The 12,500-nt window shown below is 42.1% G+C and overlaps 1 protein-coding gene across 2 annotated transcripts in view; it reads left to right on the top strand.

The window, feature by feature from the left end:
- Positions 1 to 12,500, top strand: part of LOC138948937 (hemicentin-1-like) — a 169,177-nt gene that overhangs the window by 46,768 nt on the left and 109,909 nt on the right. For both annotated transcript variants that reach the window (XM_070320602.1, XM_070320603.1), the window contains exons 3-9: positions 3,151 to 3,380; positions 4,654 to 4,776; positions 5,362 to 5,533; positions 6,426 to 6,650; positions 8,286 to 8,470; positions 9,451 to 9,668; positions 10,667 to 10,788. In XM_070320602.1, the coding sequence (XP_070176703.1) occupies positions 3,151 to 3,380; positions 4,654 to 4,776; positions 5,362 to 5,533; positions 6,426 to 6,650; positions 8,286 to 8,470; positions 9,451 to 9,668; positions 10,667 to 10,788 (1,275 nt within the window). The remainder of the gene's footprint in view (positions 1 to 3,150; positions 3,381 to 4,653; positions 4,777 to 5,361; positions 5,534 to 6,425; positions 6,651 to 8,285; positions 8,471 to 9,450; positions 9,669 to 10,666; positions 10,789 to 12,500) is intronic.

Genomic DNA, 12,500 nt, shown 5'->3' with positions numbered 1-12,500 from the left:
AGAGATACACAAGTGTATGCGTGTTTAGGTGGTATCAGCCATCTGCACTTATGGCAGAATGACCGAGGTCTTTTACGTGCCACTGTGGTGACACGGGGGTGGGAGATGGATACCGTCTCTGGGTCTGCACATAAAGTTGACCTGTGTCCGTCCCGGCCCGGATTCGAACCAGCGACCTTTCGATCACAAGTCCAGCCGCTCTACCACCTGAGCTACCCGGGCCCCTGTGTTATCAGTGCCAACAGAAATGGGGTTTTAAGTAGATATCTGCATGATTTGCGCAGCGGAAGGTGTTTCGTGCAGTAACGCAATGCAGACAGATACATTTTTTTTTGCTTGACGTGAGGCGTTTTATGTTGTTATTATTATTTGTTGTTGTTGTTGTTGGCCTTCATTTATCATTTTCATTTAATATCTTATTGCTAGAAAATTCGAGTCGCTTTCTCCAAATGAAAGCTAGCAGGAACTTGACTAAAGTGGCGCTACGGGCCATGTGTGTGCGTTTTGGTGTAATCAGCTATACGCTTTTCTGGCAAAATGTTAGTCGTACGTGCAACAACGGTAAGACGGGGATTGGACATGGATACCATTTCTGTTTCCGGTCTAGATTTGCACCCATGACCCAATTAATCAAAAAACTCTTTCGATACGTAATTGTTCAGTCCTCTCGTTTTTCACTCTGACAGACAGACAGACAGACAGACAAACAGCAAGACAGAACTTGATGTGCGTACCACATGTTTATTATTGCAGACTGTGTAAGTGTGCATTAATAACTATATGTGTTGTGTTTTGTTTTGTTTAAATCAGGGCAACAACTCCTAATTAACGTTGACACGAGCAAAAATTTTTTGAACCCATTGGCACTTCTCTACTTACCTCCCTTTCCTCGCATGTCGTTTCCAATTTATGTTACCAAATGAGCCACCAGGGAAGCAACAGGTGTCTCCGTCTGTGTACTGATTTGCACACAATCTTATTTTTCTGTTGTGCCTGGTGCATTCAAACTCTGACACGCTTCCCTCTCCCCTCACCCCCCCCCCCCCTCCCCGGCCTACCTCCAATACTGATTCTCTTATACATCAATATATTTCTCTCAAGCGCCTTACACGATCGATTGTGTGCGGTGTGTTTGTGTGTGTGTGTTTAACGTTTGTGTGTGTGTGCGTGTGTGTGTGCATGCGTGTATGTGTGTGTGTGCGTGCGTGCGTGCATGCGTGCATCAGTGCATGCGTGTATATATATATGTGTGTGTGTGTGTGTGTGTGTGTGTGTGTGCGTGCGTGCGTGTGTATGTGTGTGAGCGCGCGTGTCAGTGTGACTGTTTTGTGATTTTATTTTTGGGTGTGTGTGTGTCATTGAACGCGGTCGCGCTTAACATGTTAACGTCAGTCTTTGTTTTCTTTGTCTTCCAAATTCCAGTTGTCAGCTGAACTTAAAAATGGGTGTTATTATCGTAATGAGAGTTGACACCAGTTGTCCGGAGTATTTTAAAGGCAATATGAAGGAATGCAATTTCCCCTCAGCGAACAATGGAGAACAACAACTTGTGACTTGTTTTTCGTAGCTGCAGTTCAGGGCTACTTGTTATATTCTGGTTTTAGCAACCTCGTAGACTGGAAGAAAACCCAAGCAACACTAACACAACTGAGAAGATATACTCAGTCGTATACAACTGGATTGAGACTGGCTTGAACTTGTTCGACCGAGTTTAATAAGCGAACTGATGATTTATGTGTCACGTTATACCCGCTGAAACTGAGGTCACCCTGCCCATCACCTGTGCACCAATATGTCAGTATTGAATACACTCAAAAGTAGGTCATCTTACCCGTTGTGGGGTGTTGTAATTGAAACTGCACATGGAAATCAAACTTTTATCAGTCACCTGGCAGCCAGTGGCACCGGCGACTACTCAGCCGAATACTAGAACTCAGTGACTTGCTGTGTTACTGTTCAATGTTGTTGCAGCAGAATCAGAACAGACATATCAGACTCAGTCTGTTGCAACCAATTGTTACATACATTTTATTTATTTTGTAAATGTCCACTTCGGAGAATACTGCTCCACTGACTTCAGGAAAGCACGGACACCTCTGCGCTATAGTGGAACCGCATTCAGTGGTCAGAGTTGTTCCCCTTAGCTTAATGGCCGCTTCCAAGTCAAAAACAGAGAATGGTGGCCAGTTTTCAAATCGTCATAAAAAGTTCGCGAATCAGTGCAACGGAGGAACGGTTTATTATGCACAAGAGCAGGTTTACTGTTGCTGAAGCTCAGATTCAAACCATGGCACAGATCGGGTATGGCCTTGTGAAGTCACATATTGCTGTCGTTGCTTGCAATGGTTTGCTTCTCTTTTTATACGAATATATATGAAAGAACGCTGGTTCAGTGGTTGTTTCGGAAGGGTCGCATTTCAACACTTTGGTGCTTCGTTTAATAAGACTAAGAGCTTTGTCGTGCCAAACAGCATATATGACTGCCTGGTTATGTCTAAACACAACCACGGTAACAGCCAGAAACAAGCTGAAAATCAACAACAAAATCAGCCAGAGTTTTGGGTACCCCAACCAACTTTGTTTTTTCTTCCTGACCCTAGAACTTATTTGTGACCCTTCAGAAGAAAAAAAATTTGAACAAAACTCGATCATGTAGACTTTTCAAGGAAAGTTACTCAGTACTCTCCTCCGACATCTATATATATTGGACACGCCGGCTCGCATGGGTTACAGACACACACAAAATTAAAAAGCCACATGCGCCTGATGGGTAAAAAATTAAAAAGAAAAGAAGAAAGGATGCTGATCCTTGAGAAAAATGTTATTAATTTACCGATCCCAATTTTGTTTTGTCTTGTCAATGTTATTGGCTTTTGAAAAAAAAAGGGGGGGGGGGGGGGGGAGGGGGCATTCGATGAGACGTACTGCGGGGACAGTGTGAGTCAAGAGGAATTTGTGAACATTTTCAGGACAGTTAATGAGTTATTCTCAGCTTGGGGGGGGGGGGGGGGGCATTCGATGAGACTGCGGGGAAAGTGTGTATTTAAGACTAAGACTAGTATTAGTAAGAGGAATTTGTGAACATTTTGACTTTGAGTACAGTTATTCTCAGCTTACAATAGAGCATTTCTTTTTCTCTCTTTTTGTCAGAGGTGGGACCAGTCATTGTGACCACAGACCACAACAAGTTCCAAGATGCACTGCGCGACCTGTACGTGCAGGGGGGAGGCGATTGTCCAGAGATGAGTATCGGCGCCATCAAGAGGGCGCTGGAGGTCTCACTGCCCAACTCCTTCATTTACGTCTTCACCGATGCCAGGTCCAAAGATTTTTACCTGACGGAAGAAGTTCTAGAACTCATTCAGCAAAAACAAAGTCAGGTAGGTGTGAGGGATCGTTTGAATTAAAGGTTAAATTGGTACTGTTCAGTCACTTAGAAGTTAGATACATCATGATTTTAGCGCTAAATCTATTATGGACCTGTCTATTGTTGGTTGTGAATATGGAGGAGACTGATGTTAGGATATTTATATATGTGAAATTGTGTCACAAAGTCTAGTGAGTGTGGAACGTGAGTGTGTGTGTGCATCTGTGTAAGCATCATGTGTGTGTGTGTTTGCCAACTTTGTGTGTGTGCATGTGTATGAGATTGAGACTGAGAGAGAGAGAGAGAGAGAGGGAAAGAGAATTTTTGCACCTACCCATGCTGCCAATTTACTAAGCCACCCACACAAGAGGCCAGTTGGTGCAATGAGCTGGTAGTAAATAGCTATAGCAAGTGACATGTGGAGTGTACTTTTATGTTTTCAGTGTATACACATGTAAAAGTTCTGCAGCGGTGTTTGTTTTTTATGTCAATAGTACGCGCTTTCCTGTCTGCTTCAGCTGGAATCTTGTTTCTCGACAAAGACGCATCTATTACCTCTTTACCTTTGGCATGTTGTTTTAGTTCAACAACTAAGGGTGTCTCATTTACAGACCCATCTTGTATATATATATATGCACTGATGAGACACATGAGTGTCAAAACACGTGTCTCAGGTCATGGTAGTAAAACAATGGTCCTCCTCTGGACTAGTTTCCTCTGTTGATACTCTCCCTTCGGGGCAGATTCTCTTTGTGAAACTCGTCCCGTCCGAGGAGGGTCTGATTTCCCCAATAGGGCTGTCTGTGAAGGGACACATTTTTTTGTTTCCTCTCTCTTTTGCTCTGCTAAGAGATTTTAACAAATCTCAGAAGAAAGTCTCTTCTGACTTTCAATTGTTTCTTTCACAACTTCTGATGTTTTATATAACATGCCCTTTGTCACCCTTTGTTAATCAATGTGGGTTTTTTTCTTCTCCATTACTTCTGATATGTTAGAGCTTGTCAGATTTGTCTCTATCCATGATAATTGATATATTCTTCCCCATTATAAAAATTATTACTTTTCAGTTAATCTACGAACAAAATAAGAAATGAATTTGTTTTTAGGAATTTCTACAACAACAAATCCAACCATAAACTAAAGAAGAATGAAAAGAAACTAAGAACACAACTAGGACAAGCTAAACAAAACAAAACAAAGAAGCTAACAAATGACCGTAAAACTTGAGCGGTTATTTTTGAAACATTTAACATTTTGAGCGTTTTCTGTTGGCTTTTCTTTCCCAGGTGGTGTTTGTGTTGACTGGTGACTGTGGCAACGTTACTCACCGTGGTTACCGTGCCTACGAGGAGATAGCTGCCACCAGCTCTGGCCAGGTGTTTCTCCTGAAGAAATCACAGGTTAACCAGGTATGATGTATGCACTTTTTAAAACAAATTGGTATCTATCCTTTTATTCATGAGCTGCTGTATGGTGTAGAAACATCACTCAGCTGTGAGCCAGTGGAACCCCCCTTTTTAAGACCTTTCTTTCTTTATTCTTTCTTTATTTGGTGTTTAACGTCGTTTTCAACCGTTCAAGGTTATATCTCGACAGTTTTAAGACCTACAATATCTGAGAAAATCAGGTCTTAAAAAGCAGGGTCTTAAAAATTGGGGGTAAATTTACAAAGGTTTTGAACAGAAAATCTGTTCTCACAACACAGAAACCACAGGTAAAAACTCTTAAAAACAAAGGGAGATAAGCGCTCTAAATATAGACATATGATTGCGTGACAAGTGGGAATGATTTTTAGGCACCTGAGAAGAAAAGAAGCATTGAAATGAACAACCAACTGTCATCCTCAAAATGTATAATTTAACCCACACAAAAATTGTAATTGTGAGACAAAAGACATAATTTCTGTGTTTTCTGTTTGTGTGACTTTCTTTTACGCAACATTAACGGCACATGTGAGCTTCTGGTTTTCACCCTCTGTGTATTTACGTGTACAGGTGCTGAACTTTGTGCGCGTAGCGGTGCAAGCTCGTAAAGTCAACCTGCTGTCGCTTGACGAAGAGGTGGGCACAACACAGGTGCTACAGGTCCCCATTGATAGCAACCTGCAGGAGTTCACCGTCTCTGTCAGCGGAGAAAACCCAAGAATCGTTCTCAAAGATCCGTCGGGTAAGACTGCTTGCTTTCTTTCCGTAGACGACTGCGATGAGCTCTATACCGATCCGTTTTCTTTGCCTATCTTGTGTGTGGTGTTTCTGTAAGATTTGATGTTTTTTCTAAAGTTTTCATTGCTGTGTGTGTGTGTGTGCATGTGTGTGTGTGTGTGCGTTTGTGTGTGTGTGAGTGAGTGTTTGTGAGACTGCATCTGTTGAAACGTGGACATTTTGCCTGGGCTGAGTGCGGGTTGCCAAGCTGAATTTTGCTGCATATGTCCCTCAGGTCTGTCAGTTTATTCTGTGATTGCGCTCAACCCTCAAAACATGAGAGCCAAGTTCAGTTTGGCAAGGTGAAAAGTTGCTACGTTTAATACACAGTTCTGTCAGCACCCTATGTCATTTAGACATATATCTGTATGATCATTAAGGGTGCTGTCTTGTGAATAGACGATGTTTAGAAATAACTTAGTTATTTTCCCTCATTGTTTGTGAAGGCTGAAAAGGTTTGTTTTTAAAATTCAGTGGCTAAGCGAATGCATGGGTGGGATTCAAGTCAAGTCAAACAGTTTATTTACCAAATGCAAAGCACAGGATTTTGTTATGGTGTATGCATAAATATGCCGGAAATCCGGATTCGTAATGTCTGTGGTGACGTTTTTTTGGTTGTTAATTATACAAATGCAGTGTCTGGGGGCCCCCAGACCCCCCCCCCCCCTTTAAATTTTTCAGGATTCATGACATTTTTCAGTCCCACCCATGCAAATGGTCACGTTGGATTTACGGTGCAGACACTTGGGGAAGCAACCATCTTTAAATCTGTTAGTAAATCTGTTAGTAGTTGTGAACAGGAATTCATAGTGCCAGGTGCCAAACAGTAAGACTAAACATCTGATCTGAACTTGCAGGCACACGACGCACAGAGGCATCCGGAGTGAAGGAACTTCTGAGCATCAAGAACGTGCTGATCGTCAACGTCAAGGATCCAGAGCCCGGAACATGGAGGTTCCGGGTGGGTAGCTCCTCCGCCCATTCTGTACGCATCACTGGTCTCAGCACCACCGACTTTGCCACTGGCTTCTCCAAAAATCCCACGCGTGATTTCTCCACCACAAACCTCAGACCGGTGCAAGGTAATGTATTATTTTTGTCTTTGTGAACAGTGGAACCCCCACTTTTAGTCCCTTTTTTCAAGAGCATTCTGATTCTGTCCCTGTTTCTGCATGCTGGCCTGCCTTTTATAGTTTATAGTTGTGTTCAAATAGTCGAGCATAGTCAAAATTGGGGTGAGAAGTGGGTTTGAGGCACTAAGACCACACTCCCAAGCTAAAAAACAAAAAACCAAGTCGCGTAAGGCGAAAATACAACATTAATATATTTTAGTCAAGCTCAGTCGAACTCACAGAATGAAACTGAATGCATTGCATTTTTTCCGCAAGACCTGTCCACCGCTCGTGGCAAAGGCAGTGACATTAACAATCCAGAAAAGCGCGGTAGCGGTTGCGCTGAGGAGGACAGCACGCTTTTCTATATCTCTATTCTTTTTAACTTTCTGAACGTGTTTTTAATCGAAACATATCATATCTATATGTTTTTGGAATCAGGAACGGACAAGGATTAAGATGAAATTGTTTTTAAATCAATTTCGGAAATTAAATTTTAATCATAATTTTTATATTTTTAATTTTCAGAGCTTGTTTTTAATCCACATATAACATACTTATATGTTTTTGGAATCAGAAAATGATGAAGAATATGATCAATGTAATTTTGGATCGTTTTATAAAAAATTAATTTTAATTACAATTTTCAGATTTTTAATGACCAAAGTCATAAATTAATTTTTAAGCCTCCAAGCTGAAATGCAATACCAAAGTCCGGCCTTTGTCGAAGATTGCTTGGCCAAAATTTCAATCAATTTTATTGAAAAATGAGGGTGTGACAGTTCCGCCTCAACTTTTACAAAATGCCGGATATGACGTCATTAAAGACGTTTAACCAAAAAATGAAAAAAACCGTCTGGGGATATCATACCCAGGAACTCTCATGTAAAATTTCATAAAGATCGGTCCAGTAGTTTACTCTGAATCGCTCTACACACACGCACGCACAGACACACACACAGACACACATACACCACGACCCTCGTCTCGATTCCCCCCCTCTATGTTAAAACATTTAGTCAAAACTTGACTAAATGTAAAAAGAACACGTACAAGGTTTGTAGTCCATTTTCATTTTGAAAAGCAAAAGAATTTCACGACTACAGTGGAACCCCCCTTTTAAGACCACAAAATGTAAGACTTCCCCCATTTTAAGACCTTGCTTTTTCAGATGTTCTGTTCATAACCTCTGTAAACTAACGCTGATGGCGACTATGTCGACCAAAAGAGTGGGATTCCCTGTAGGTGGAGTTCCTGGAGGGGGATTCCCTGTATACAGGGAATCCCACATGGTGGAGTTTTTCAATAAAACTTACAAACCATACTCAAATTTCTAAGAAATATCAAAAAAGATTGAAAAACATCAAATTCTACCGATGTCGCCAAGCATCACGTGACTTTCAGCGATATCAGCGACACGCTACAGGAACTAAATCCTGTGGTATTCCCTGTATCTCCCTCCAGGAACTCCACCTACAGGGAATCCCACTCTTTTGGTCGACATAGACCCCATTAGCTAAACTAACCCCCCTCCTTTTAAAGGCCTGATTTTCTCATGTTTGTGTAGGTGTTAAAAGGGGGGTTAAACTGTATAAACCGTTACAGGTATTCCAACCCATGTGCTGGTGAACGCCACAAACGTAGACTACCCGGCCCAGCTGACGTCTCTGGAGTTGATTGACCTGAAGGGACGACCCATCGCCAAGTTCCCCCTGAACCAGGACCCGGACATTGCCTCCCTCTACAATGTCACCTCCTTCATTCCTCCTGACCAGTTCTTTTACGTCAAGGTGGGTGGTCAGTGGCATAACGGATATGTGCAGGAAGAATTTATAGTGGGAAAACATTGTCCTTGGGTAGTCCCACGGGTGATGAATTGCATAATAGACATTTGGGGGGATGAATTTATAGTGGGAAAACATTGTCCTTGGGTAGTCCCACCGGTGATGAATTGCATAATGGACATTCGGGGGAATGAATTTATAGTTGGAAAATCATTGCCCTTGGGTAGTCCCACCGGTGATGAATTGCGTAACGGACATGTTGGGGGAAGAATTTATAGTGGGAAAATCATTGGCCTTTGGTAATCCCATGGTGATGAATTGCATAACGGACATGTTGGGGGAAGAATTTATAGTGGGCAAACATTGTCCTTGGGTAGTCCCACCGGTGATGAATTGCATAATGGACATTCGGGGGAATGAATTTATAGTGGGAAAATCATTGGCCTTTGGTAATCCCATGGTGATGAATTGCATAACGAATATGTGCGGGAAGAATTTATAATGGGAAACAAAATAATTTTTTATCATTGCCTCGCTTGTGTCTTCCCTGCAAGCGGCTGAACATTTTGTCAGATAAGTTTTGTCTAATAATTGTTTGTCTGTGCACTTAAGACCGCTGGGTCGGTATATCTGTGAACCTAACATTTTGTTTTGTCAATAATTAAACGTTCCAACAACATACCTTTTTTGTTTTTTGATTTATAATGTGAAAATGTGTGTGATTTTAAAGCTTGTGCCTTTTTTGTGTCACTGTTTCGCAGAGTTTGTATAAGTGCACCGGGTGTTTTTATTTGGTGACCCTATTTATTTTGAATCTCTGTAGCTCAGCCACTCCTTTAATAATACATTGAAAGTGAAAAGGCATTTGAGAAAAGTATAATAAAATAAACACAACACCAAACAATGTGATCAAGAACTTTGTACATACTTTTCAACGTGATTACAAACATTTTAAACCATTTTTCAAATAAACCGACCTACACCAGGTGAAAGGCACAGACTCCAAAGGCTACGCCCTTCAGCGAATCACGCCAACAGCCATCAGCCCCGAAGCACCGAGAGCACCCAACGTCTTCATGCCTGACATAACACGGGGCTTCTACGACCAGACGGCAGTGCTGACCTGTCAGGTGCAGAGCCTGGTGCCTTACACCATCCTGTGGTTCCGAGACGGCAAGCAGCAAGGCTATGACCTCTTCTTTAGGTTGGTGTTGCTGTCCTGTGTGAATGTGGGTTGGGGTTTGTAGGGTGTGTAGGGTGGGGTTAAGGGGGGGGGGATGTGTGTGTAGGGTGCAGGCCTGGGAATGATACACCTTTCGTCGTAAATACGACGAAATCCTTTTCTAATTGTGCCCTTAAAAATGCTTAAAACGCACAATTTTCCCGTCAGTACGCCCAAACCACTTTTACTCATTCCCAGGCCTGAGGATGAGTTTGAGGGTGTGTGTGTTTGAGGGTGTGTGTGTGTGTTTGAGGGGGATCTAGCTGTGTATGTAGGGCAGTTTTGAGGGGGGTGTGTGTGTGTGTGTGTGTGTGTGTGTGTGTGTGTGTGTTTGAGGTTTGTGTATGTGTGTTGTGAGTTTGTGTGCTTTGTTTTAAGTGTGTGTGTGGTGTGTGCGTTTTTCTTCAAGTGTATATGTTTTGAATGTGTCTGTGTGTTTTGCTTCAGGGGTGTGTGTGTTCAGTTGTGTTGTGTGTGAATGTGCGTATGTGCTGTTGCTTCAGGTGTGTGTTTGTGTGTATTCTGTGTGTGTACCTGCACTTTTTTCAAATCTCTGTGTGTATGTGTTTTGCTTATTAACCCCTTCACTGCCCACCCCGTATGTAATACGTGGTCATTTTCTGTTTATTGTACGCCCATAACCGTATCTCATACGTGGGATTTGTGTCAACAACATTTCAGGACATTTCTGAAAACTAAATGGGAGGTAACCACAGTCCAAGTACTTGTAGGGGTTCTAAACACAGTTCTTTCCCATAGACCATTCGGATAAGTTACTACCACTGTGGCAGTGAAGGGGTTAAAGTGTGTGTATTTGTGTGTATGTACACCAAAGTGCACTCAGTCTTTGCACAACAACTTTCAAAAACACGAACACTTCATAAACACAAACGCTGTATCAAATAAAACAATGAACTTATATACTTATATAATTGATTTATGAAGTGAACCCTATCAGATTTTCCTCCTGTCCTTCTCAGTGACTCTGCCAATGTGACACTAGAGGTTCCAAGGGCCAGCACCTACTCTGAAGGAGATTACGTCTGCAACGCCACCAATGTAGCTGGGTCTCGCACTGCGCGCTCTTTCTTGGACATCAGCGGTCAGTGTCACTACTATTGACCCTTTCATTCTCTTTCATTGTTATTTTATTGAGGAAGACAGTGGAATCCCGATCGGCACGGTTGGCCTAGTGGTAAGGCGTCCGCCCCGTGATCGGGAGGTCGTGGGTTCAAACCCCGGCCGGGTCATACCTAAGACTTTAAAATTGGCAATCTAGTGGCTGCTCCGCCTGGCGTCTGGCATTATGGGGTTAGTGCTAGGACTGGTTGGTCCGGTGTCAGAATAATGTGACTGGGTGAGACATGAAGCCTGTGCTGCGACTTCTGTCTTGTGTGTGGCGCACGTTATATGTCAAAGCAGCACCGCCCTGATATGGCCCTTCGTGGTCGGCTGGGCGTTAAGCAAACAAACAAACAAACAAGTGGAATCCCGCCTTTTCAAACCCCCAAATTAAGACTCTCCTTTTTAAGACTGTGTCTTTTCAGGGTTTCTGTTCATAACCAATGTAATTTTACCTCCTTTTAACTTTAAGACCGTTTTTTTTCATATTTGTTTATTTTTTATTATTTTCATTTACATTTTTCACTGTCTAAAGAATGTGTGTCTGTGAGTGGGGAGGGGGGGGGTGTCCATAATTTCTCAATAAAATGCTTTCTCAATTTTCCATAAAAACAATCACAATAGCCTTTGTAAACTAACTGTGTTGATTGTGACTGAAGAACTAGGCTAGAACTTTCTTTGCTCTTTCTGGGTTGTACTTTGTATGCTAAATTGGCAATCCTTTATTTTAACTTTATTGGAACCTAATGACTAAGCAATTTTGTTTATAATGCATCTCTGCATTTAAGTACCAATGGCAGAATGGAAAGATGATGCTTAGTACAGTACAAGAGACCAAGCTAGTCATGGAATAAGTTACTCAAGTTTCAGATAAAAGGTCACTATTTTGCAACCTGTTTCTATTTTGCTTTTATTGTAAATTTGTATGCTCTTTTCAATGAACAAAATTGCTTAGTCATTAAGTTCCAACAAAGGTAAAATAAAGGATTGCCAATTTAGCATACAAAGTACAACCCAGAAAGAGCAAAGAAAGTTCTAGCCTAGTTCTTCAGTCACAATCAACACACTTTACAAAGGCTATTGTGATTGTTTTTATGGAAAATTGAGAAAGCATTTTATTGAAACAAATTATGAACACCCCACAATTGTAAATTTGTAAGCTCTTTTCAATGAGGGTATGTGTAACAGCATTTGCTTGCTACGAACACAAGACATGCCTCGTGTGTAATAAAATGCACAAGTAAGTGAACGAAACATCCTGTTCGATTTGTATGATCTCTAAATGAGTGTGTATGTAACAACATTTGCTTGCTATACTTCTTCTTTTTCTTCTTCGTTCATGGGCTTAGACTCCCACGTTCACTCAAGTGGAGTTGTACGTGTATGACCGTTTTTACCCCGCCATTCAGGCAGCATACGCCGATTTTGGGGGAGGTATGCTGGGTATTTTCGTGTTTCTATAACCCACCGAACTCTGACATGGATTACAGGATCTTTTCCGTGCGCACTTGGTCTTGTGCTTGCGTGTACACACGAAGGGGGTTAAGTCACTAGCAGGTCTGCACATAAGTTGACCTGGGAGATCGGAAAAAAATCTCCACTCTGAACCCACCAGGCGGCAGCGACCGGGATTCGAACTCACGACCTCCCGATTAGGAGGCCGACATCTTACCACCACACCACTGCGCCCGT

The sequence above is a fragment of the Littorina saxatilis genome, linkage group LG15, assembly GCF_037325665.1.
Source record: "Littorina saxatilis isolate snail1 linkage group LG15, US_GU_Lsax_2.0, whole genome shotgun sequence".
Lineage (NCBI taxonomy): Eukaryota > Metazoa > Mollusca > Gastropoda > Littorinimorpha > Littorinidae > Littorina > Littorina saxatilis.
The sequence above is the reverse complement of the archived record's forward strand: the minus strand, read 5'-3'. Positions and strand labels throughout refer to the sequence as shown.